Source organism: Hypomesus transpacificus, chromosome 7 (assembly GCF_021917145.1).
Source record: "Hypomesus transpacificus isolate Combined female chromosome 7, fHypTra1, whole genome shotgun sequence".
Taxonomy (NCBI): domain Eukaryota; kingdom Metazoa; phylum Chordata; class Actinopteri; order Osmeriformes; family Osmeridae; genus Hypomesus; species Hypomesus transpacificus.
In genome coordinates this window covers 1,369,425-1,392,214 of record NC_061066.1, presented here as the reverse complement: position 1 = coordinate 1,392,214, position 22,790 = coordinate 1,369,425, and the positions used below count along the sequence as shown (strand labels likewise).

The 22,790-nt window shown below is 43.5% G+C and overlaps 2 protein-coding genes across 2 annotated transcripts; both read left to right on the top strand.

Moving 5' to 3' along the window:
- The first annotated feature begins 12,728 nt into the window (after positions 1–12,728).
- Positions 12,729–14,192, top strand: myf6 (myogenic factor 6). Its single transcript, XM_047022852.1, has 3 exons — positions 12,729–13,303; positions 13,538–13,631; positions 13,719–14,192. The coding sequence occupies exons 1-3, from the start codon at positions 12,740–12,742 to the stop codon at positions 13,826–13,828; spliced, it is 768 nt and encodes a 255-aa protein (XP_046878808.1). The 5' UTR covers positions 12,729–12,739; the 3' UTR covers positions 13,829–14,192.
- Positions 14,193–17,332: 3,140 nt separating this feature from the next.
- myf5 (myogenic factor 5) lies at positions 17,333–19,870 on the top strand. Its single transcript, XM_047023153.1, has 3 exons — positions 17,333–17,901; positions 19,076–19,151; positions 19,377–19,870. Exons 1-3 carry the CDS (start codon positions 17,452–17,454, stop codon positions 19,568–19,570), a joined length of 720 nt encoding a protein of 239 aa, XP_046879109.1. The 5' UTR covers positions 17,333–17,451; the 3' UTR covers positions 19,571–19,870.
- The last annotated feature ends 2,920 nt before the right edge of the window (positions 19,871–22,790 follow it).

Below are 22,790 nucleotides of genomic sequence, written 5' to 3'. Positions count from 1 at the left end.
GATCCCTCTCATTCTTCCCCAGGAGTCAGGTGGAGCCCACCCCAGTGAACAGCGGAAGGTTCCGGTACCTCCGGTCAGGCAAGGTGTGGAATGATCAAGAGCAAGACAGACAGGCTGAAAGACCTCAGCACATCTGTATGAGGGAGAAGAGAAAGGGCTGAGAAAGGGAGGCAGGGGGTGGAGGGGTAAAGAAGCAACAATAAAGTGACAGAGACAGAAAGACAGAGAGAGAAAGAGAGAGAGAGACCGAGAGAGAGAGAGAGAGAGAGAGAGAGAGAGAGAGACAAAGAGAGAGAGAGACACATCTGCCCGACAGCCGCTGTGTAACATTATTACACACAAAGGCCCACCTAACACAACCACAGCTGGATCTGATACAAGCCACATTCACAGGGGAGACTACTGTTTGAGCTGCTATAGATCTAGGCCTTCATCCAGCACTCTATCCAGACACCAGGGAGTGGAGGATACCTTAGCCCACAAATGAGACTCTCACTGGGGATTCGTCCAAACTGAGCTCCAGGCTTCTGGCACAAAGACAGAGCTGACGTTATGGGAGTGGGGTTAATGTTTATGTTAGGCGCTGCTGGGATTTTTCACTTTTTCAATCTGTTGGCTCCTCATAGAAAAGAAGGTTGATGAAGTTTGAGACTGGGAGTGACAAAAAAGAGAGGGAGTACACAGACAGAAGGGTGTTTACAGTGTGTATTTGATAGTTTCTTTTTGGTTTTGAAGTGGATAGCTGTCTAAATGAATTCCATGTAGGATTCCTCAGAAGTAGAGTTTGAATCAGATTCCAAACCTCTGCTTCTTACATGGTTTTAGTCCTCAGCCCAGCAGAGCTCTTCAGAGGGAATCTATATTTCATTTGCTCTATTCTGAGGGGAAAAAATACACAATACAGGTTTCCTCATTAGAAACCTAGACAAAGCTGGGAAATCAATAGTAATTTCTTGGCTACAAAGCGTTTGTCCCAGAAAATGTAATGTCTAATCACATTTAACATATAATCAGATGGTGTTTCTGGTATGTCATAATTTGTATAATTGTTATGAATGGAATCATTTTAAAGTCATTTGTTACACCCTTACCATGGAACAATTCCATGAAATATAATGAGTCAGAAAGTGTTCACAGGAAAAACAGTTTCTGAATGTAAAAATCTTGGCCCGTCCAATTGATTGCTCCCTGGCCTTATCATATTTTGTAATTCCGTAAGTATTTGTTTCATTGCATTAAGTCTCATTTTTTTAACAAATGAGTTGGCTTTTCTCCCAGTTTAATTTATTCCTTGCCAACTATGGTATTTGTCCCTGTGCCAGCTGTTTTCTTTTCAGGAGTAAATCTCTATAAATCAATGAGGGTTTATCTGCTGTGTGTGCGCCTGGCGACAGGGGCACTTCATCACCATTGGTTACAGAGTATACATCAACCAACCAATGAAGGTTCAACAGAATAGTGACACTCTCCATAGCTCAGATGCTCATAGGAAGGACTCCTTAATTTTAGTTTGGCTTTGTATAGTTCTAATGTAATACCAAATGTAGTAGTCTAGTCTAGCAGTCCTGGAGGGGAGTCTATATTCTCCTATGGACCAGCTGGTTTTCTATCAGGGTGTTGTCACTTTTTGCATTAGACTTGAAACTATTCTTCATTTAGCTCTGTCTCGATGGTCCAGTGGTGCATGTCTGTGTTGGGTAAGGCGATCTAAATGCCTGCTCATCTGTCATGTAACCCTACCTCATCTGGCACAGCCAAAGAGGACATTTGGAGGTGATCTAGAGCCAGTGTCAGACACAAATCATCGCCATACTCATACATGTCATGCAAGGAAAGGCCTTGGCATTCCTGACATTCTGCCCCACACCAGTCATAAAGAGAGATTGTTCACCTTGGGTTCAGTGGAAAACTATGCACGCTTCTTCAGTGTAGCATGAAGTGAGCAGAATGGCTTCAGGAAATCCCCATTGCATTACACTGAGAAAGTATCTACATGTAGTACAGTAAAAGAGGTCAAAGGTGTCGATTTGACCTGGCTTGCGTCAATCACCTTTCTGTGTATGTCAGGGACAGAGGGAGGTGGGGGGGACTTTAGACGAGGGGCCGGGTGTTTGGGGGACAGGGGTCAGGATGGGAGTGGTCCTCAGGTTCCCAGGGCTGAACCCCCAGCGACCCCTCTCTGTTTACATATGCTGCCCCCCTCCCCTTCTTTCCCTCCCCCCCTCCTCTGACCTCAACCCCACAGTCAGGGTCCTCACTGAAACACTGTGATTGTTCAGATACATCTCAAAGGAAATGGGTGTACATGTACCTTCTGTAACCTGTCCCCTACCTCCTAAATCTTGCCTCCTGCCTCATTCCTCCAATATTCTGAATTCGGCCTGCTGCCTTCTGAATCCTGCCTCCTACCTTCTGCCTCCAGTCTCCTGTTCCTGTTTCCTCCCTCCTGCTTTCTGCCTCCTGCCTCGTCGCTGTGCAACAGAAGCTCCCTCTCAGCTGATTTCCTCAGGTGGTTGTTATTGAATGCAGCTCCCCGGAGACCACACAGAAAGGCACATTATGTGAGCTGTGTTCAACAACAGCAAACATCTCCAGTGTCACACAACAACACTAATCTATTTTGTCACAATTTGTGAGAGGGAAAGAGATGTTTTCAGTGTTCGATAACATACCTACGTTTTATCTCTTAATTTTTCTGAACACATCCTTTGCATTGCTCTCAGAACTTGGCCCACTCCTGTGTATTAAGAGCAAACCTGCGTGTGAAGTAGGAAGTTAAAGGTCTTGAACAAAACAATGATGATATACTGTACAAGCACCCCCTTGGGTATCTGCCTGTCCAAGGTCAGAGAACGAGCAGAGGGCGCCCACTAAGCTCCAGAGCATTTCATCCCCAACTTTTGTTCATCCTCCTCCTGGCCTCAATCCCTCAATTTGAGAAGCGTGAAAAAATGACTCAAAACACAAGCATTCCCCCCTCAAATGAATTTCTCACTCACAAAACATGTCCCAATGACTGGTAACAAATCTGTTTAGCTCCACTCTCTTACAATAACAATGACCAAGTCTGAACAGTGCAAAATAGTAGAACACAGACATCCTGAGGGTATACATATGTAGTCGGCAAAGAAAATGAATCAAACAAATAACAAAACAATGCCCATATCTGGCTTAGTGTTGTAGCATAAATATTGTTTCAGCCAAGAAGAAAAGGTTATTTTCTTTTGTTGTTGGAGTCAGGGAAAGGGGGTTAGCCCTGGTGGGACTGCAGCCAGAGAGAGGGTTAGCCATGGTGGGGTCAGGGTTAGTCCTGGTTGGGGCCAGGGATGTGAGGGGTGGGTACGGTTATTAGCAAGGGTTTACAGATGGACCCTGGCCAATGCTAGGGTTTCAGCTCCCTGCTGGTGTAAACTGTGGGTGGCATGGAGATAAAACACAAGCCAGCCTCATCATTGTTTATGTTGGCTGTTTGTGGTCTACAGCCACTGCAGAGCAGAGCAGTGTGCATAGCCCTTATGTCTTGACTATTTAGCACAGATACACAAACACATCATAAACTACAGTATGCAATGGAATGTACCATTCCAACCTTTATATATTCAAAGTCTGACCATTTTTAGGCCAAATTTCTGAAAAGCAGAGCATCTTCTTTGTCAAGGTTTGTCAACTTTAGAGTTAAAATGCTGGTATAACACAATCTGGCTCAGCAAACCCCTAAATTGTTTTACTTACAGTAAAACGCTACAAACCAAATGTACATATCAAATCACTTGGCAGTAGCTGAACATCGTTGTTTGTCAGCTAGTCACGTAACTTTTCTCATCACCTCTGCCATCGTCTAAACCCACCACGTCAGACGAGTTTGTGTATGCTTTCCTGGAGGTCTAAAGTGGTCCCCAGCTAGGCTACGTGTGTGGTGTGTGTCTGTGTGTGTAGGGGGGGATGGGGGTGCCCACCTGTCCCCCTTCCCCGCTTCCAGAGGGTCAGCCACCAGCCAGAGAGGTGGTCTGTTCTGTCCACACACCACCAGCACACCCCATCAAACTGTGAAACAACAAATTAACCATCGACACTTTGTCCAAATGTCAGCTAGAACAAGCGCTTGCTTTTAAAAAACGACCGCCACACACTTAGAAGCCTGTTGTGTGGTCTCGTATATGAAGACAGAACGTTTTGTCAGACGGATGGTCGCTATATCCCAGAAACTTGTTTGGAGAAACTCCTCATGTATCCCTGCCTCAGCCTAGTCCACCTGAGGACCAACCATGTCATCATTCAAACAAACTTCATACAGAGCATGTGGGTGAATTGATATGGTTTGATGATGACATCAGAGAATCAAAAGTTGATAATGAAAGCTGTATCTAAAGGTATTTGGTATGAGCAACTCAATGTGCAGTGCCAAGTGTACTTTAGGAACACAGCCCAAATTACATAGATTTAAAGTACTATAATAATGGGCCCACAACGTAACGCAAAGTGTTAAAATGACAGGGTCACCTCCCAGAGCAGTTTAAGGAAGTGTGTGTGCTCATGCCAAAGTGTGTGTGCGACATGAGCTGGTGTGTGTGAGAAAAGGAGAAAGAAAGCAAGGAGGAGAAAGAAACGGAGAGGCAAAGAGAGAAAACATGAAAGCGTGTGAATGCACCGTACGTCTGTCAGTGTGCAGTGTGTTGTGTAAAATCTGGATGGCATCGGTGCTGGGGAGACAGGGTTTGTTGGCGGGTTGGGGGGGTGGGGGAGGTGGAGGTGCGGAGGGAGGGAGGGGTGGGGGGGGGGGGTTGAGTGGCTGGGTTGTGTTCTGATTCCGGGGTCCTCTCGCTCGCTACCGTTCCACACATAAATCTCTGCAAGCGTGACTAACCCACCGGTAACAGAAGCCGGGGCCGGGAGTCCCTCTGGACCCCTGCCTGCACGTCAGCGTTTCAGCACGGCCATGCCCAAACCTCCCAGGGCCCCGGGGACCCCTGGAAACCAAACAGTGAGGTCAGAAAAGGCCTCGTCTCACAGTAGGACCAGAGGCCAGGCCCAGGGCCACTAGGACTGAGCCTGGATTAAGTCATTAAGAACATCACCTTAAGCCACCACTGGGGACTCTCTCTGTGAAGCTGATGTAAGAAGCTGGGGTAAATTGATAGCCTGAGGGCTTTCTGGTATGGATGTATATTTCGCGAGCAGATGTACTGAATTAGTTATGTTTGGAGGCAGGAAAAGATAAGCCTTGAGAAGTGACTTCTCCAACTGGAAAGGGCAACCTCATAATCGAAAAAGCAGACTTCCCTTCCATTGTCTTTCCCCATGGTACCCTGACCCAGTCACCATTTTTAAGGATGTCCTATTATCACGCGTTCTCATTATACCCAAAGGACTACTTTTCTGTACACCCACCTGCACTTAAATTACACACTCACACACGAAATACAATATCCAATAACATCCACCATCCACCACAGTAACACTAGAGTTTTTACAGTATTAAAACAGGTGGGGGTAACCTCTAGTATAAATGGAATGTGTGTGTCTGTGTGAGCGTGTATGCGTGTGTGTGTGTGCTTGTGTGTGTGAGTGTGTGTGTGAATACGTGTGAGTATATGTGTGTCCCTTGTGTTTGTTTTTGGACCAGTTTACAAGAAATCCTTCCTCCATCGTGTGTTGGACCCGTCTGCCAACAGTAACCTCTAGGAAGGAATGCCCACTGTGCCTTCTGCGGTCAGCTCTCATGGCGTCACAGCCTCACTCTTGCAGACACACACACATGCACACACACATGCACGCTCACTCTCATTAATAGCCACTTACCATCCTGTGTGTTTGGACAGTGCAGCTTGACCACGATGGGCCCCAGGCGTACCCGAGCAACCTGTTGAGTATAACTCACACGGGTGTCAAAAGTGGGAATCCTAGGATACTCTTACAATTGGTGGACCACACATTAGGATATGTCAGAGTTTAACTCCTCACCATTCATCACCATTAGAAGGATCTATTGTAACTCCCATTACATATACTGCCATTACAAGGCAGAGTAAATCCACATACCAGACAATGTACACAGTGGTGCAGTGGTGTTGTTCATGATGTACTTCATTTATGGTAGTTGGAGACAGGTCACATGTCATGGTAGATTGTAATTAATTGGACTACTCGTGAAACCCAAGCGCATCGTTCACTCACTCTTCATTTAATTGCTCACTTGCCCTCTGTGAACCACAGTGTTTCAAGAGGGAGGCTCTGTCAATGTACTAATATGTTTGGAAATCTCTTTGAAACTTAATTGGAAATATGAATTAAAAACGTCCAGTGCATTACAATGTGGATTTCAAAGGATTGCTTTGAGCATGCAGACAGTCTAAAAACTCTTCATCACAAATGTTGTGATGTGCCACCAGGGAAATCTGAAATGGGTTTTATGTTTCAAAGATTTTCAGCACTGCTTTAGGCAGACATTTGTGTGTACTTTACCAACTGGGGCTTTGTGGATATCATATTATAGCAGCAAAGCCTCAGTGCCCTGCTATCTGTTGTTTTAATGACATGAACCCAACATAACCAATTGTGCCACACTGCGGTGGCCCTCTCATCACCACTCAACACCGACATTTGTCAATATCCTGTTAGTTTCTCTTGGAGCCAGCCAGTTTATCCTCCAAATCCTGTTGTTGCTTTTATTCCCTGACAACATTTGGGTAATTTTCATTGTAACACAAACTAGACATTGGGGTTACTGACTAGTAAAACCAATATTGGGGAGTCATGTCACTTGGTGGTAGTCATGGAAACCGTCACGTTTTTTCAAGCTATTGGATTTGTTTTGTCTTATCTCTGGCTACATCGCTAATTCCCTGAGACGGTGATATTAACGATAGCAGTGTCTCCCCATATCATTTACGTCCCAACCACATCAAAGGGGAAGCTACAAGAAGCCACATTTTATTGACACTTGACCAGAGTCCTCTTACAGTCCTCATCTAATGGTGATACCTTGTACGGATGGATGTAACACTGTCACAGTCACTTACAAATGCAATGTCCTCATTGAAATGTAGACACAATGTAAACACTGACAAGTAGTGACGAGAGGGTAATGGGGTTAACGTCTTGCCTGACTGCCCAGACCAGTGGTCTGCACTGGTCTGGGCTTGGGGTCAAGGTCAGCCGTATCAGAGACTCCCCTCTCTTCAGTCCCTATCAATGGCTATGTCTGGAGAGTCACACATGCACACACACACATGCACAGACACACGCACAGACACACACACTACCAGCAGAACCAAACACAAGCTCCAATCCATCACTCTGCTCTATGAGGACAGAATCAATCACCATGGGCTGGGATCAGTCCCAAACTAAATCAGCATTGGCTGTCAAGCGACGAGCTGACAAGCCAAGGAGTCCTGTTCACAAAGTGCAACACAAGAACAGAACATCAATACAAAGGATAAAAGGAATGGATGGGGAGACAACCATAAATTGACAGTCTGAGGTGGAGTCCAAGCCTAAGAGACTTAACTCAATTGGTTCCACTCCAGCATCTTGTTCGAGCCAATCAGCTCTTACTGGTTAATGTGTGTGTGTGTGAATGTGTGTACCCCCACTACTCATCCATCAGTACCAGGCCATTTGTGTGGCTCTATTAGCATCGCCTGGCTAGCGTGCAGCGCCTCCCTAATGTCCCATAACGTAATGCTGTGAGGTCATTGGGAGTTAGCTATCCAGCTAGCTTGCGCCGTGTGGAGCCCAAACCAGGCTCTATTTTTCCCCTTCGCCAGCCGCTAATTGATGCACTTCAGCCGCTGGGCCTTTGAACTGAATCCCTGGGACGGCCACTGGGGAGAATGCAGATGCCATCATTATTACCCTTCTGCTTTGAAACTCAAGACCCTCATGTGACCCTGAGCTCTGCACCCTGCCACGGCTCGAGTGAGTGGACCAGCCTGTTTGCTTAGCTTTAAGGAACAGTTCCTGCCGCGACGTCGAGTCACCCTTGTGGTCCCTCCCGCCCTTGATCGCCTGAGTTGGACTAAAGTTTATTTTAGGGAGCTAGGCTATCTAGATTAGCACTGTTGTTGTGAGATGCTATCTTCGAGGTGGGGCTGTGAGGTGGACTGGGTGAAGGTGCTTGTTAGCTGGGCTAGGTTAGTGTGGGGTAGCTGTGTGATGGCAGCAGAGCTGACTGGCTATCCTCCAGTTCTGTTGCTAAAATCTCCCTCCTGTGAGCTAGGCCAGGCAGCTGTTTGGCTGTGATACTATTCTACAACATTTACACAGACCATACCAAAAGGGTCTTCAGAGGGGGCGTCCCTCAGCATGTCCGAAGTCTGATAATCTCTTCAGACACAGTATTTGAGAGGCCTGGTTTACTGCCATGGCCACATACTGGATGGAAATTACAGTTGGGTGAGATACAACCAAAGGTTTATTTGATTATCCTCAAAATCAAGATGTATTCCAATATACATCATTGTTTACCTCCACATTAAGATATGGTCCCAGTTTTCCACACCAGCCATCCGTAGCCTCTCGTCAATGCCCTAGTCCCCTGGGCACTAGGCTCATGACCCTAGAGGGTCCGAAGGTCATGACCCCAGGTGAGGCACTGTCATCATGTCCATGACCAAGCTGTTTAATCTCTGATTGGCTAAGTTAAATCCCAGGTGTGAGGCCCAGGGTGATGTACGGTGTGTCCGTCACGCTGTGCTCTGGCTTCCTCTCCAGCCCCAGTGATGGTGAAGGCGTCTGGGCCAGGAGGTCTGCTCCACCAGGGCTGGAGGAAGGGGTGGGGGGCCCGGGTCTGAGAGGGAAGAGGTCTCAAAGGTCATGTTCATTGTTCCTGACCCCTGTGTCAGCACTGTACACCCCCTCCCCCCCACCCCGCCCCCCACACCCTTCACGCCCACCACGGACTGACACTCACTGAACAGAAATGGAACATGTAAACGTCTTGTTAATGTACAGGCCTTGTGTGGGAGTGGGAGGTGAGGAGAAGAAGCGTGAGATAGACATTCTGTAGCGTGTGTGGGAGGGGATAGAGAGACAGAAATAAAGAGAGGGGAGAAGGGGGGGGGTATTGTTCAACCAAAATGCACCAGTCATTGGTTGACCTCCTAGTAGATTCCTTGTAAATTTCCACATTAGCTGGACGCCGGTCTCTGGCCCAGCTCTGGGTATTGTCATGTATATTTTTATCTGTCTGTAAGACAATCTCCTGTGTGGAGTCTAGGGCATGGGGGATCTAAAACTGGCCATGCTGACCATGTTGCATAAGTTGGAGAACAGAAAAAGTAACATGGAGACACTGTACAACACCTCAACCTACAGCATAGTACAGTGGTATACAGGTAAACAGACATTAGTCAAGTATCTAGAAGAAATGTCTATATTCTGGGAGGAAGACAAAGACTGAAAAAAAATGGCTGTATCTTAACTGCCCAGCAATTAATTATTCATAACTAAGGTACAATTATCCAGCCAGGATATTGAAAAATTGGATGTCTCTTTTTATTATTTCTCCTCTTTTCTCATCTATTCTCAAATTTCTCTCTCTGTCTCTTTATCTCTCTCTCTTTCTGTTTCTCTCAGTACTCTGCGCATGTTCCTGGAACAAAGCAATGTGCTGCTCCTGACTTTGGTAGGAAGCTGTTGACGGGGCGGTCGATGTGCCTTGTCAATGATTCACCTTAGGGGGGAGGGGGAGAGAGGCAGAGAATTCCTGGGGAGGTGTCCTTGTAGTAAGGGAGCACAGTAGTCACTGGAGGTCATCACAGGCCAGAGGGGGTCTTCTAAGACCCTTATAATTCACAGCTAAACATAGACTGTACCAAGAGATCACAGTATAATGATTAAGCACACTTAAATGTATTTTAAGACTGTAAGAATTTCTTTGGAGCAACAGTGAGATTGCTGAAATCAAAATTAAATCGTTTTTTTGCAATGCAAGAGTAAAGACCTGAGTATCAAACTCCTACAATATATTGTATTAGCTGAATCAAGGAACTGTGTCTTAGTTCCATCTACTGATCCTACAGAAGCTAATCCTTTTGCAGCTATGTACAGTCTCGATCTGGCAAGCAATCACAAGTGACGTCCAAGTTTCCTTAGTTTAGACGCTGAGCTCAGAAGATTTGTTGACTTGTTCGTCCCTCCTGTCTCTCTGGCTCTTGAATTCCGGGTGGATTTACGCTTCCCTCAGTCCCCTCCCTGGACTCCTCACCGACCCGCCCCCCTGCTCCGTGCGAGGGCAGATCCCTCTCTCAGAGTTACTTGGCAGGGTATTCCATGATTCTCCCTGACAGCTGAAGTGTCACCCCTTGACACAAGCAGGATTTATGGGCCCAGCGCAGGATGCCCTGGAGCCCTGGGGGGAAGGGGACACTGGTGGGACACACTATAGGGACCCCAGGTACATCCACACACACGCTGACACACACACACACACACATACACACATCCTTGGGTCTTATGAGAACATTGTCAGAGCAGTTATCCATGTCCTGCACGGAATACTTGTCAGAGTGATCTGCACATGACATGTCTTGACTGCTTTTGTCCATAACAGTGATGGTGAGGGACAACAGCGCAGTTAATGAACAGGTGAAATGCTGCTCAGTATACAAATGATCATTCGTGGGATAGCTTGTAAATGTTACCATGAGATTACATAAAATGAATATTCCTCCTAGCTACAGTATGGACACCCATACAAAGCTAAGAGTAATGCTCTGTAGACTGAGGGACTGTCTTCAAGATTTCCACCAACAGGACCTGTCAACGGTAGACCTATAAAAGCTATATTAAAGCCAAACGTGTGACAACCACCTTGAACTCTCATAATTAAAAGGAAAGGATTAATCTTATTTTACTGACGCACACTGGCTTATCACGTGTTGAATGGCAACTCATTGAAGAAAAGATCTATAAACAGCAACAGCAGCTATAAACTCCTTACACATCTGTTGCCACTCTGTTGACTGTTCATCACAAACACACTTGAGGTCAAGAAAATGTGATTCATGTCACCGACACTACCAACTGTTCGTAGCTCTGATTCAATCCGACATACTGGGGACAGCAGACAGGTATAATCTCTTCTGCACTTTTACATAGACTTCAATGGCAAATACCCAGGGTTGAGTAAAAGCCTAATGAAGAGCCACAACAGACAGCTTGTCTGTTCCCAGCATGTTCCAGTGTGTTCTGGAAGAGTCTCCTTCCAATCACAGTTACAGGCATATGTGTGCATTAACAAGATAGAGTGACAGAGGGATTCTGAAAGGAATATCATTTTTCCATTGTTATATAGAAACCACATTGTAGGATAAATCCTTATTTTCAAGACAGAATCCATACATTTAGTGCTCATATTGATTTTAATAATCAAAATAACCCCTTCTACATGTTTACCCTGACTCAAAGAGGTTAAAAAACGGAATCATATAAGTTGTCATTTAACTTTAGAATCTACTGAAAGGTGTGCAGGGACATCTTGTCCTAGCACACGAGTCAGTTTAGCAGATCACTGCATGGCGAGTAGGCGATGGCAGAGGTATTCCAGTCCTCTGATATTGGAGGGGTTCTCAGGCTTCCATAACAAGGTAACAGGACCAGGGCTACAGGGACGGACATCCACGAGGTTTAACCCCGCATTGCACAACAGCATAGTTTTGAAGTTACACACTCGGCTTGAGCTGAAACTTAGTCAACACACGCTGCTCATGTCATTAAGTCAGAGCACACATGCACACACACTCATACTGACACACAAACCGACACAGATTGCAATGTAAGCCAACATTGACAAACAAAGTAATCATTATGAAATCATATTTTTAGCCTTGAAGAAGATGGTGAAACTACCGGTACAGATTTAACATGAACTTACATCTCTACCTCTCCTTCCAAAGTACATTTATGGTTTTAGGCTGACAAGACTGTGGACCAACTGTACTTGGCATGATGTATACTGTATACTGTACCTACATGATGTATACTGTATACTGTACCTCCTCAGAAACAGAAGTGCATGGTGGGTAACAACTACCCCAGAGATGCAGACTCTGCACGTGGTTGAAGCAATGTCAGAGGCCACATAGCAACTCGGAGTCTTTCATCTCTTTATGGATTCAAGATGAATGCGCCATATCTATTAATACCACATATGCGCATATTCATTCAGTCATTTTGACTGGACACATTCCAATCTATTTATGATTGGACATGGAACCAGTTACAATTGCACTTACTGTTTCCAAGAGTAGCCTGGTGTATTTTAAAAGCTGTATAAAAACCGACATACACATTTTACACCTAATGAAAGTTTGCAGTTGCAGGCGTAAGGATTCTGAATTCTTAACCTTAGGCTTAAATTCACTTTAACCCACTTTCTGAGAAATCTTCGTTTTGGGTCAGCTTTTTATTTGGGGAAAAACCCAGCCATTATGTAATAGGGTTCATTACAATTACACTGACAGGATGCACTTCAGAAGTTGAGATGGGCAATAGTACAGTATGTTACCATTTCACTGTGAAACAGATATTAAATGCACCTGTCATTAGACTGAAATTACGTTTTAACTTTCAGCGGGAGGTGTTAACGCCTATTTATTTTCTACACAAACTCCGTTAGTAGTAAAGACTCATTGAAAAAAAAGAAGTTTGATGAACTGCGACAGCTAAGCGTTGGATAGAGTTTCACATTCTATATATACCTACACATGGTGGCTTGTGTCGCTGGGCTATTTAAATGCCAGAGTCACACTGTCAAAACATAGGCCGCACGAGGTACATCATGATGGACCTTTTTGAGAACAACACTTATTTTTTCAATGATTTGCGCTATCTCGAGGGAGATCATGGACCTTTACAACATATGGACATGGCCGGTGTGTCTCCTCTGTATCACGGGAATGACAGCCCCTTATCACCTGGACAGGATAATGTTCAATCCGAGACTGGATGTGACAGCAGTGGCGAGGAGCATGTCCTCGCGCCCCCGGGTCTCCACCCGCATTGCGAGGGACAGTGTCTTATCTGGGCTTGTAAAATATGTAAAAGAAAGTCTGCACCGACCGACAGGCGCAAAGCTGCGACTCTCAGGGAAAGAAGGCGTCTCAAGAAGATCAATGAAGCGTTCGATGCGTTAAAGAAAAAGACCGTGCCCAATCCGAACCAGCGGCTGCCCAAAGTCGAGATTTTACGCAGCGCTATAAACTACATCGAAAAATTGCAGGACCTGTTGCATACCCTGGATGAGCAAGACAAAATACAGCAACATGATTCATATGAGTTTAACAACAAAGAACACAATGTAAGGTTTATATGAACATGATGTTGCTCTCGATTGTGTTCCTGTTTCCTTTCCATATATTTAGCTACACGCATAAAAGGGTACATTTACATAACTACGCCTATGTAGACATACTAGGAATATACATAATGCTACATTATAATACGTTACTTCAAAATATAAAATATACACAATCTTTTTGGAGTTCACCTGTCCTAGTTGTTTATTGAAACATGCATAACATCGTGTGTACAGGTGGCCAACAGTGATTACAATTGGAAAAGGTCCTGTCAAAACTGGCAACCCTCCGCTGATCATTCCAATGCGCCTATGACGAATCAGAGAGAAGGTCAGTGGCAAACCGGAACGGTAAAAATGTAAGATTGTTATGTACGTGTTATCAGACACAACGTATTCACACGATGCTTTTGTTCAGTCACCACAGAGTCCTCGGGATCAACCAGTCTACTTCGCCTCTCATCAATTGTCGAAAGCATCTCAAGTGAGGAGAAAATTAATTGCAGCGAAGAAGTCACAGAAAAATAAAGCATAAATCCTTGGAACTTTGCTGCACGAGCGACGTCAACATTTCGCAATTCCTTTGAGCGGTTGTAAATTATTTCCGACCTTTGCAAAGGGAATATGCATTGACTTTAGTTTCCATTTTAATGCAAACGTTTGTACAAATTAAGGGGCATTTTATGGTGATTATTTTAAGTTGAGGCAGGCATGAATTGCCAATATTTTATATCTATGAGTGGAAATAATAGAAGTGCTCTACTACTTCCACGTAAATGTATATATTTTATAATCTTAATTTATTTTGTATTCGAAATACAAAACCAAAACCTCAACACATTCATTGTTGTATTTATTTATATGAACTGACCAATAAATTAAATTGCCAAGCATTACAACATCTTTCGAAATCTTTATTTTTGTAGTGGATTAAAAACTGTGGCACATTTATTTAATTGTTTTTTACATTTTGAACTTCATCAACAATTGACTTACTTCCATGCAGTATCGCCTTTCACATGTTCTCTCCATTGACTTGAGTCACTGTAGAAATATTGTATATTCCTCACCAGTATTGGAGAATCACAAAATTCTGATTGCCCTGATATCTAAGACAGCTCTCTTTGTTCCAGCTGGGAAAGAGTTACTCTCCAACCACCCTAACTCTAGTTAGAACTGTTCTTTCAGCTGTCACATGGGGTACCACAGTATTCCATTGGTCAGAATGCATGGGTGCAACACTTATCTTAATGATAATGAGACAGAGTGTTAGTAAGTCTGAATTCATGGTTCATTACTTTGGGGTCTGTTACATATGTTTGACATGTGGATTAGTACCCCTGCTTGGCAACATATTGTTTATTCCCACTCTCTATTGGTCTCCCTCACTTTCTCTGTCTCTCTCTCTCTTTCTCCTTCTCTCTCCCTCTTTTCCCCCTCTCTCCCTCTCTGCCAGCCCTGCGTGACTTGAGAAGGCCTACTTGTTTATGGTCCCAGGGTGCATTGCTGTGCTAACCTAACCCCGCATCAAGAGTGAGGCCTGTCGCTCCTCCTCAGATCTCTGTGGCTGAGATCATGCCTCAGCTGACCCCTGGCTATCTGCCTCATCCCTCAACCCTGTGTGCTCACAAACATACAAGTTTTAACAAACACACACAAACACGCATACACATGTAGACACACATGCATAAGTGTGTGTTTGTGCATGTCCAAACACACACACATTGATCCATTTCACAGAAATTTTAAGAGGTGTATATAATTTAACTACATATTTTTATTTTTCAAAACCATATTGTCATCTACAGCCCTGCAGAAAACCACTGAGATATGGTAGGCCTATTTCAATGTCCAAGAAAATGGACCATTTCCCATTTTATTCAGTCCTCAAGATCCCTTATAATGACCTTGCCTAACTGCTGTTTGTTTTAAGATTTTATCACCAATATGTTTTTTTTACTACAATCTACCCTATTTAGCTGACAATAAACCTTAAGTCTTGGAAAAACATAAGTTACCTTTTTTAAATTGAAAGGAAATAACTTTCATTAGAGGTTGTTGTGGTAAGATGTTTAAAAGAGACAGATTATCTTATCAGTTATGGAATAATTATAAGAATTCTAGGAGTACCCAGGTTTTTTTTGTTTTTCTTTCTTTTGAGACAGAAATTAAACACAGTTAACCTCATCACTCAGTTTTAAGATGAACTTCCACACTGCAATTTTATTAGGGATGTCACGCTTCTGATAAAGCCATAGAGGTGTCTTTTTCTTTAAAGGATGTGTATAAAATGTCAAAGTGAAGAAAGAGGATATTTTAAAGGAAAATATAGTTATGAAGACATATCTTAATTATACCAAATGAAACACATTAGTATTAGTAATTAGTTACTAGAATTAGTAACACACCATGAAGGTGACAACAACACGTGAATGACACTACTCTCTGGAAATTGAAATAATTTATAGCCCAATATTGCCACTCAGATATGTCCGAAAAATCTCAAGAAATCAAAGCACGAGCAGTTTAGAAGAATTAAGGTTTTGAGACGTGAGGAGAGTGGACATAAAAGGCCACCTACTGCCCCACACTTAACTCTGGCTCTGACCCCTGAGAATAGAAGCGATAAAAAGCTAACTCAAGAGTTCCCAAGAGACAACACGAGCAGCAAAGATCACAGCACCAGAGTGTGTGCACAACAAGAGAGCCATGCACAGGCCTGATGTATCGCCATAACACCATGTGCTTGCACAATCTCATTCATGGTTCAATTAGCTATTGACTATTGCCAGGTTTTCTTGTTGTTCACAGACAACATCCTTTGATCTGGTCGACGGCTTCACGGGATAGACTACTGCCAATGTCTTCTTCAGCTGTGCGCAATACAAACTCCGACGGCAATTCAGTGGCAGGTACTCTGGTGTTTTGTTAGGTGCGCGCAGTTCCCAGAGAACGAAGACGCCAAACGTTTTGACACATTGTGTGAAATATCCGCATTGTATCCTTGTAAGCTGTCAACACACACAACACACATAAAGTAATTATCTCGACCTAGACGACCAACTAAGGGAGCACCATTGCTTTATCAGTTTTTCTTTTGATTTTCATTGATAATTATGTGCGAATTTGCTCACAGTGGCATGCATTTAACTTTTTAAGCCTTAACGTAACAACATTTCCAGAATAATCAATACATTTTGTTGATTCTTGATGACCTAAACTTCGTTATAAACTACTCAAACAGCCAATTTGATATTCTTAAAATACTATGTTTTGAATAGTTGGCTATGTGACAGCTGCTTTTACATTGGGTTCACCAAACGACGCACGAATGTTAATTGCTTGATTACTGATTTAATGAGCTTGAACAAACACGTGCACCTTGTGCATGACACCTTCCATAATGAGCTTGGCGTGTTTAGGGGACTTTGCCGCTATAATGTGAATTCACTGGGTTTGAAATGTTACACCTCTCTTTTGCAGCTGGCCTGCATCTGCAACGCTGGTATTTGTCTAAGGCGTAAAATTGGCTTGCAGAGGATTTAACATGGCCCTCCTTTTTGCTGTTCAATTTTAGAAAACAAAACGACCAGTCATAGCAATATCATATCAGTAGAATAGTATTATTTTGGTTGAACCATTACAGGCCTTTAATTGAGCTTAACCGAGCACTAGATTTACACCATTCAACCTTTTATGTTAACCTACGGGATCCGTTGAAACATTCCTCTGCGTTTTACTCATAATGGCCTTGCAGATAGAGCTCCATTGGGTAGGCCAGTGTTGTGATGATGAGTGGGAAAACACCAGGGAGTGCAGATGTGGGAAACTCTGCAGGGTACTGAGAGGGGGTGGGGTCTCGGGGTGGGGTGGGGAGCTGAACTAACCCCAGCCTGCCTGCCGGCCTGCCTGCCTGGCCTGGGCCAATGGGCCATGGTAATTAGATCTGGCAAATGTGGGCCCTGGGCTCTGCCTGGGGGCATATAAGAGAGGCCCCATGGCAGCAGCCCCCTCATATCACTCAGAGGTCTCCTCTCTCTCACCTCACTGCTCTCCCCAAAGCACGGACGTCCTTCCCTCCTTCCTTCCTTTCTTCCCCTCCGTCCTTCGTTCAGCCAATCCTTCCGTCCACACTGCCAACCAGTTCAGCCATGGAGGTCTTCTCTCCCTCCCAGGTCTTCTACGACAGCGCCTGCACCTCCTCTCCAGAAGCCCTGGAGTTCGGCCCCGGGGAGCTGACGGGGTCTGAGGAGGACGAGCATGTCAGGGCCCCGGGGGCCCCACACCAGCCTGGACACTGCCTCCAGTGGGCCTGCAAAGCCTGCAAGCGTAAATCGAGCACCGTGGACCGCCGGCGAGCGGCCACTATGCGGGAGCGCCGGAGGCTGAAGAAGGTGAACCATGCCTTCGAGGCGCTGCGCCGCTGCACCTCGGCCAATCCCAGCCAGCGGCTGCCCAAGGTGGAGATCCTGAGGAACGCCATCCAGTACATAGAGAGCCTGCAGGATCTGCTGAGGGAGCAGGTGGAGAGCTACTACTCCCTCCCTGGAGAGAGCAGCTCGGAGCCCGGGAGCCCCTTGTCCAGCTGCTCTGATGGCATGGTGAGACCAGCAAACTGCTATACTCATGCTATGCTATGCTCACTGTCTTCCATGTCGCTGCACGCGGGGCTGTAGCGCATAGTGCTAGCTCCACATCTGATGAAATATTCCCCCAAATTGAAATACACAGGTTTTAAATGATGCAGGGTGGTTTTTTAGTACTTGTATTGTTTGTTGCGTGTTGGAAAGTTCTGCGTTGGAGAGCGTTGGTGCAAAGCAAGATGCTATTAACACTTGTGCATACAGGAAAAAACTGAAAGTGCATCTGGCCCAAAAAAAAGTCACTGATTGACTTTGATCGAAATGGAACTATCTTCTAATCTAAAAGTTAATCTAATAGACCTGCCCTGATCGTGCCATTTGGGGAACTGAATTAACTTGTTCTTTCATGCATTACATTTGTTCATGCTTCTTTGGTTCAATCATCTATTTTAATGTCTGCTATATAAACGATATAACACTCAATACCAACTATATAAAATACAAAACGACATAACATTCAATGTGATGTATGATGTATATTTTGCTGAGTGGTCTAATGCATCTGTCAGAAGTCAGTTCACCCAAAACAATGTTTTAAAGGTATCCAACTACTCAATAGAGACTTTAGAGGATGGCTGTACTGTATGTGCTTAAACAGTAATTACTTTCCCACCAGTGGACGTTTAATGACCTAAAAGCCCTACTAAATCCACCTCAGTGTTGTCTGGCAGGCAGGGCTGGTGCTTTTCTGCATTCCATCCTGACTGCATGTTCTCCAGCAGTGCCAGGATTTTCTGCAGATTTACTGGGAGAAAGTGTCATCTTGCACAAACTGGTGTTGCTTCCACTGCTAAAATTGATTCTCCACGCCTAAGGCAAGCAAGAGCATGGGAGTAGCCTGGAACTTTGGACTTGTAAGGTGGACAGGGAATATAGACCTCTGAGGCTCCAGCAGGGGAACAACAATGATTTAGTCAGTCTGTCAAAATGATTGAGAATTTCATCATGCTTTGATGTTTGTGCTGTTTTGTATTTTTTTTTTTTTGGGGGGGGGGGGGGGGGGGAGAAGAGAGATCACAATGGAAGAATCGACAGGGCTTCAAAAAGATTGAAAAGGGAGACCTTTGAATTGGACGGATGTATGCGTTTGTCATTATGACTATTAATGTTGTTGTGTTGTTTTCCCCTTCAGGCTGACTGCAACAGTCCTGTGTGGCAGCAACAAATGAACACAAGATACAATAACAACTACAGTTACACCAAAAATGGTAAGATTCTTATCTAAATGTATAAAGTCTGGATAAAAGCGTGTGCGTTTCAATACAACAAAGAAAATAATTAATATCCATCTGTGGTATTTGATCTTAAAAACCGACACAAATAGCTGTAGAAGTAAACAACTCATTGCAGAATTAAACCCTTATTCTATTTGAGTCCATTCGTGAGTTTCTCCGTGTCTGACCCTATCTTTTCCCACTGTGTCCCCCCACCAGAGTGCTCTGGAGGGAGGGGTGTTGGAGCCTCTAGCCTGGAGTGTCTGTCAAGCATTGTGGATCGCCTCTCCTCGGTGGACACCAGCATTCCTGTGGCGCTGAGAGACATGGTCAACTACTCTCCCTCCAGCACAGACTCCCAGCCCAGCACTCCGGAGAGCCCCAACTCCAGGAGGGTCTACCATGTTTTGTGAGGGAGAACAACAGTAGCTCTAACCTGTAAGATGTTTGTGAACGGTTGTGTTGTTTTGTTGTGAAACGCGCTTAGACGTGGTGAATGAGGAGTGGTGGTAAACACAGACCAACTGTTTAATTGTAAATAAAAGTGTAAATATGTTCTGTAAATGCTCAGTTATTTTATACGTCTAGTATTAAACCTAATGTAAAATATTTAATTGAAACCTTTTTTTTCCTTTTGATCTTATGTTCACAATTCAAACCAAGTTGTATTTAAGTGATTATTGTCTTTTGTTACTTTTTATACTACAAATAAAGCTTCCAATAATTCTAATGAGAGCTGCTGAATTCATCTTGAAAGTAAAGGTTAAATTGGAGAAGGCAAATGCTTTCCTTGTCTTCCCCAGTGAGAAAGTAAGTGTTAAAGGTGAAGAAAAGAGAAGAGAGGGGAGGGAAGAGTGTTGTGTACCTGTTTGTTCTTTAGTACCAAATGTTACTTACCATTAAAAGCCCTAATTACACCATCAACACCAGTATTAGAACAAATGGTCTCCTCAGCGACACCTAGATTGTGTGTGAGAGGAGGATAGGGATAATTGTGTCATATAGCATGGGCATTATGTTAAAGCCTGAGCTCATAAAACTGAGGCTAAATAGTAGTGCTGTTTTAGTTGTCCAGCAGCAACAGAGGACAGCCATATTCATTTCTCCCTACCTTGAGAGTGTTTAACGCTGTCTGAAGTACCGTGCTGTTATTGGTGGTTAGTTCGCAGTCACGATTCTCATTGTGATTCTAACCTCCAGAGAGACACTTGTGTCTTCATGTTTATAACAAGCCCCCCTCTGGTGGGAAGGTATGGGGACTGAGCACGCAGCCATGACAGCGATTGAGGGACACTGGTAGTTAGATATCGGCTCTTCAGTGGTACCATTCTAGAAGGCTCCCAGGCATGACAGTCATACCAACAGAGGGTTGTATTTCAGTAACCTACACTGCTGGCTACGACCCTCCCAATGCTTTGGAGTAATTTTCCATCGCTAAACATTAATAATGGGTCATAAATTACTCATGTAGCAAGCATGTGATAAGAGATGGCAACAGGAATCATATTTTTTTCCATCATAACAAATAGTACAGCCAAGGTCAAAAACATAAAAAAGTAGTGACATGGATTATCTATATTTCTAAATTGCTATATTGAACTTCATTTGTTTTTCAACATTTCTGTCTAAATCCCCAGAAGTATTTTCTATTGAGACTGAGACATTGTTTGCAATGCTGTGTATGTCCACAAGAGAGGGGTAGTTTCCATATAAAACAATTGCCAGTCAAATAATGGTGAAATGATTCTGTAATGTTGTTGATTTAGGTTATTATCCTTTATCAACTATTTTAATTAGCATATTTTCATCAACTATCTGGATAGCATCTGTAATTAAAAACACATTTTGTGCTTCTGGGCATTATGGAGATAATTGGCTCAGAAGAGCTTTGTGAACTCAAGTGTGTGAAAATATGTACGCCGTCAACGCTACAAAAAAAAGTGTTATTTTGCTGCAAAACTGAAATGGTGTCAATTACATATTTTTTATGGAACTTCAAACTGTGAACTTCAAACGGAAAGTTTGTTATTTTCCTTGTCACCTAGAATTTATTAACCCAAGGTAAATTAACAGCTTTATCATCTCCTCTTTCATCTCATGTTGTGAAGAACGCAGGGAAAGAACATTGAAAGTGAGTAGGTTAGATATTAAGATATTTTCCATCCAAGTGTCTACAAAGTTGAACAGTATGCTAACAGTGTAAGCCTCTGTGGTTCTGACTCTTCAGCATGAGTTGACTTCCTCCTTATTTGTAGGGACCACTGTGTCTCTTCATTAGATTCACTGTCTGCTTCCTGTATTGCTCTGACATAGGCAATTGGTTTTTTATTCGCCTTTAAAATCCCAGACAAGCGCTAGGGGGGGAATTTCAATGTAAAAGCCTTTTACTAGCACTGCTTCATCTGACTGCCTCAGACTTGTCCCTTCTGTCTGCAAAGTGCTGTGTCGAAAACATCCTTCTTAATGACAACCCTTCACAGAACTGACCAACCCTGCTTTCCAATACTGGGACAACCAAGAGTACAAAGTCAGCTGTTACATCTTGAAGATATTATTTTCGTATAAAGTTTCACATTTAAAATGCTCTTTAGTGAAGGCTTTTAGACAGTTATTGACAGGAGACAATTTACTGCCTTAAGGGTAAATTGTGCCCAGCACATAGTTGTTTTTTTTAGATACCTTTAGTCATTTAGCAAACGCTCTTATCCAGAGTGACTTACAGTAAGTATAGGGACAGTCCCCCCGATGCAAGTAGGGTGAAGTGCCTTGCCCAAGGACATTTCAGACACCCTTCAAGTCACACAGAATGAGGACGAGTCACAAGAGAAAAGAAGGGTCACCGCACACACACACATATATTTATTTATACAAATATAGTATGTATAACAATTGCATATCACTGGGTGTTGTTGTCTCTTATCCTGCACAGAAAGTACAGATTTGTGTCCAGCCATTGCAAGTCATCAATAAAAAAGAGAAAACCATTCAGTTAAGATACAAAAGGGATCTGTTGAACTTCTCCAAGATGAAGGGAAAAAAACACTTTCACGGTCTGACCTGGTTTATACCAGCATGACATGTTGCACACAGTATATTATTGGTGTCAATGATCTTGCACAATTTCATTACCCCAAAACGTAGTAACAATTAAAAAATACAAGGTGGTTTTTGCTGAGAAAACCATCTAATGTAAAACCAGTATAATTTTACAGTACTACCGATACACGACTACTATTGATGAATGAGGATGCATATTTAACAATGTTTGTAGTTTTTAATCAATCCAAATTGCAACTTATTGTTCTGACAAATGTCAAGTAAATCTACTAACATTCCAAAGGTTGAGAGAAATGGTTTGAAACACAGGTCCCTTATAAACAGTTAAACATTCCACACAGTCTTGTTACTCACAATGATTGTCAACGTGTTCAGATGGAGAGCAAATGCAGGAGGATGATTCCACTATAACCATGCTATCAAGATATCGTATATTGTACATTAAGAGATTCAGTTCTACCATTAATCTTTTCAAATAACCATCTGTATGTTAAACAAAGTACACATATTTCAATGAAACATTAAACTTTATGTAAAACTCTGACATCATTAGACTATAAAATAGAATGATCTATA

Excerpts from the sequence above, each read along its gene's own strand:
- myf6 (XM_047022852.1), top strand. The coding sequence starts at position 12,740 with ATGCCAGAGTCACACTGTCAAAACATAGGCCGCACGAGGTACATCATG. Across the intron at positions 13,304-13,537 it reads TTAACAACAAAGAACACAAT|GTGGCCAACAGTGATTACAA; the intron begins GTAAGGTTTATA and ends TCGTGTGTACAG. Across the intron at positions 13,632-13,718 it reads TATGACGAATCAGAGAGAAG|TCACCACAGAGTCCTCGGGA; the intron begins GTCAGTGGCAAA and ends GCTTTTGTTCAG.
- myf5 (XM_047023153.1), top strand. The coding sequence starts at position 17,452 with ATGGAGGTCTTCTCTCCCTCCCAGGTCTTCTACGACAGCGCCTGCACC. Across the intron at positions 17,902-19,075 it reads CCAGCTGCTCTGATGGCATG|GCTGACTGCAACAGTCCTGT; the intron begins GTGAGACCAGCA and ends TTTCCCCTTCAG. Across the intron at positions 19,152-19,376 it reads CTACAGTTACACCAAAAATG|AGTGCTCTGGAGGGAGGGGT; the intron begins GTAAGATTCTTA and ends TCCCCCCACCAG.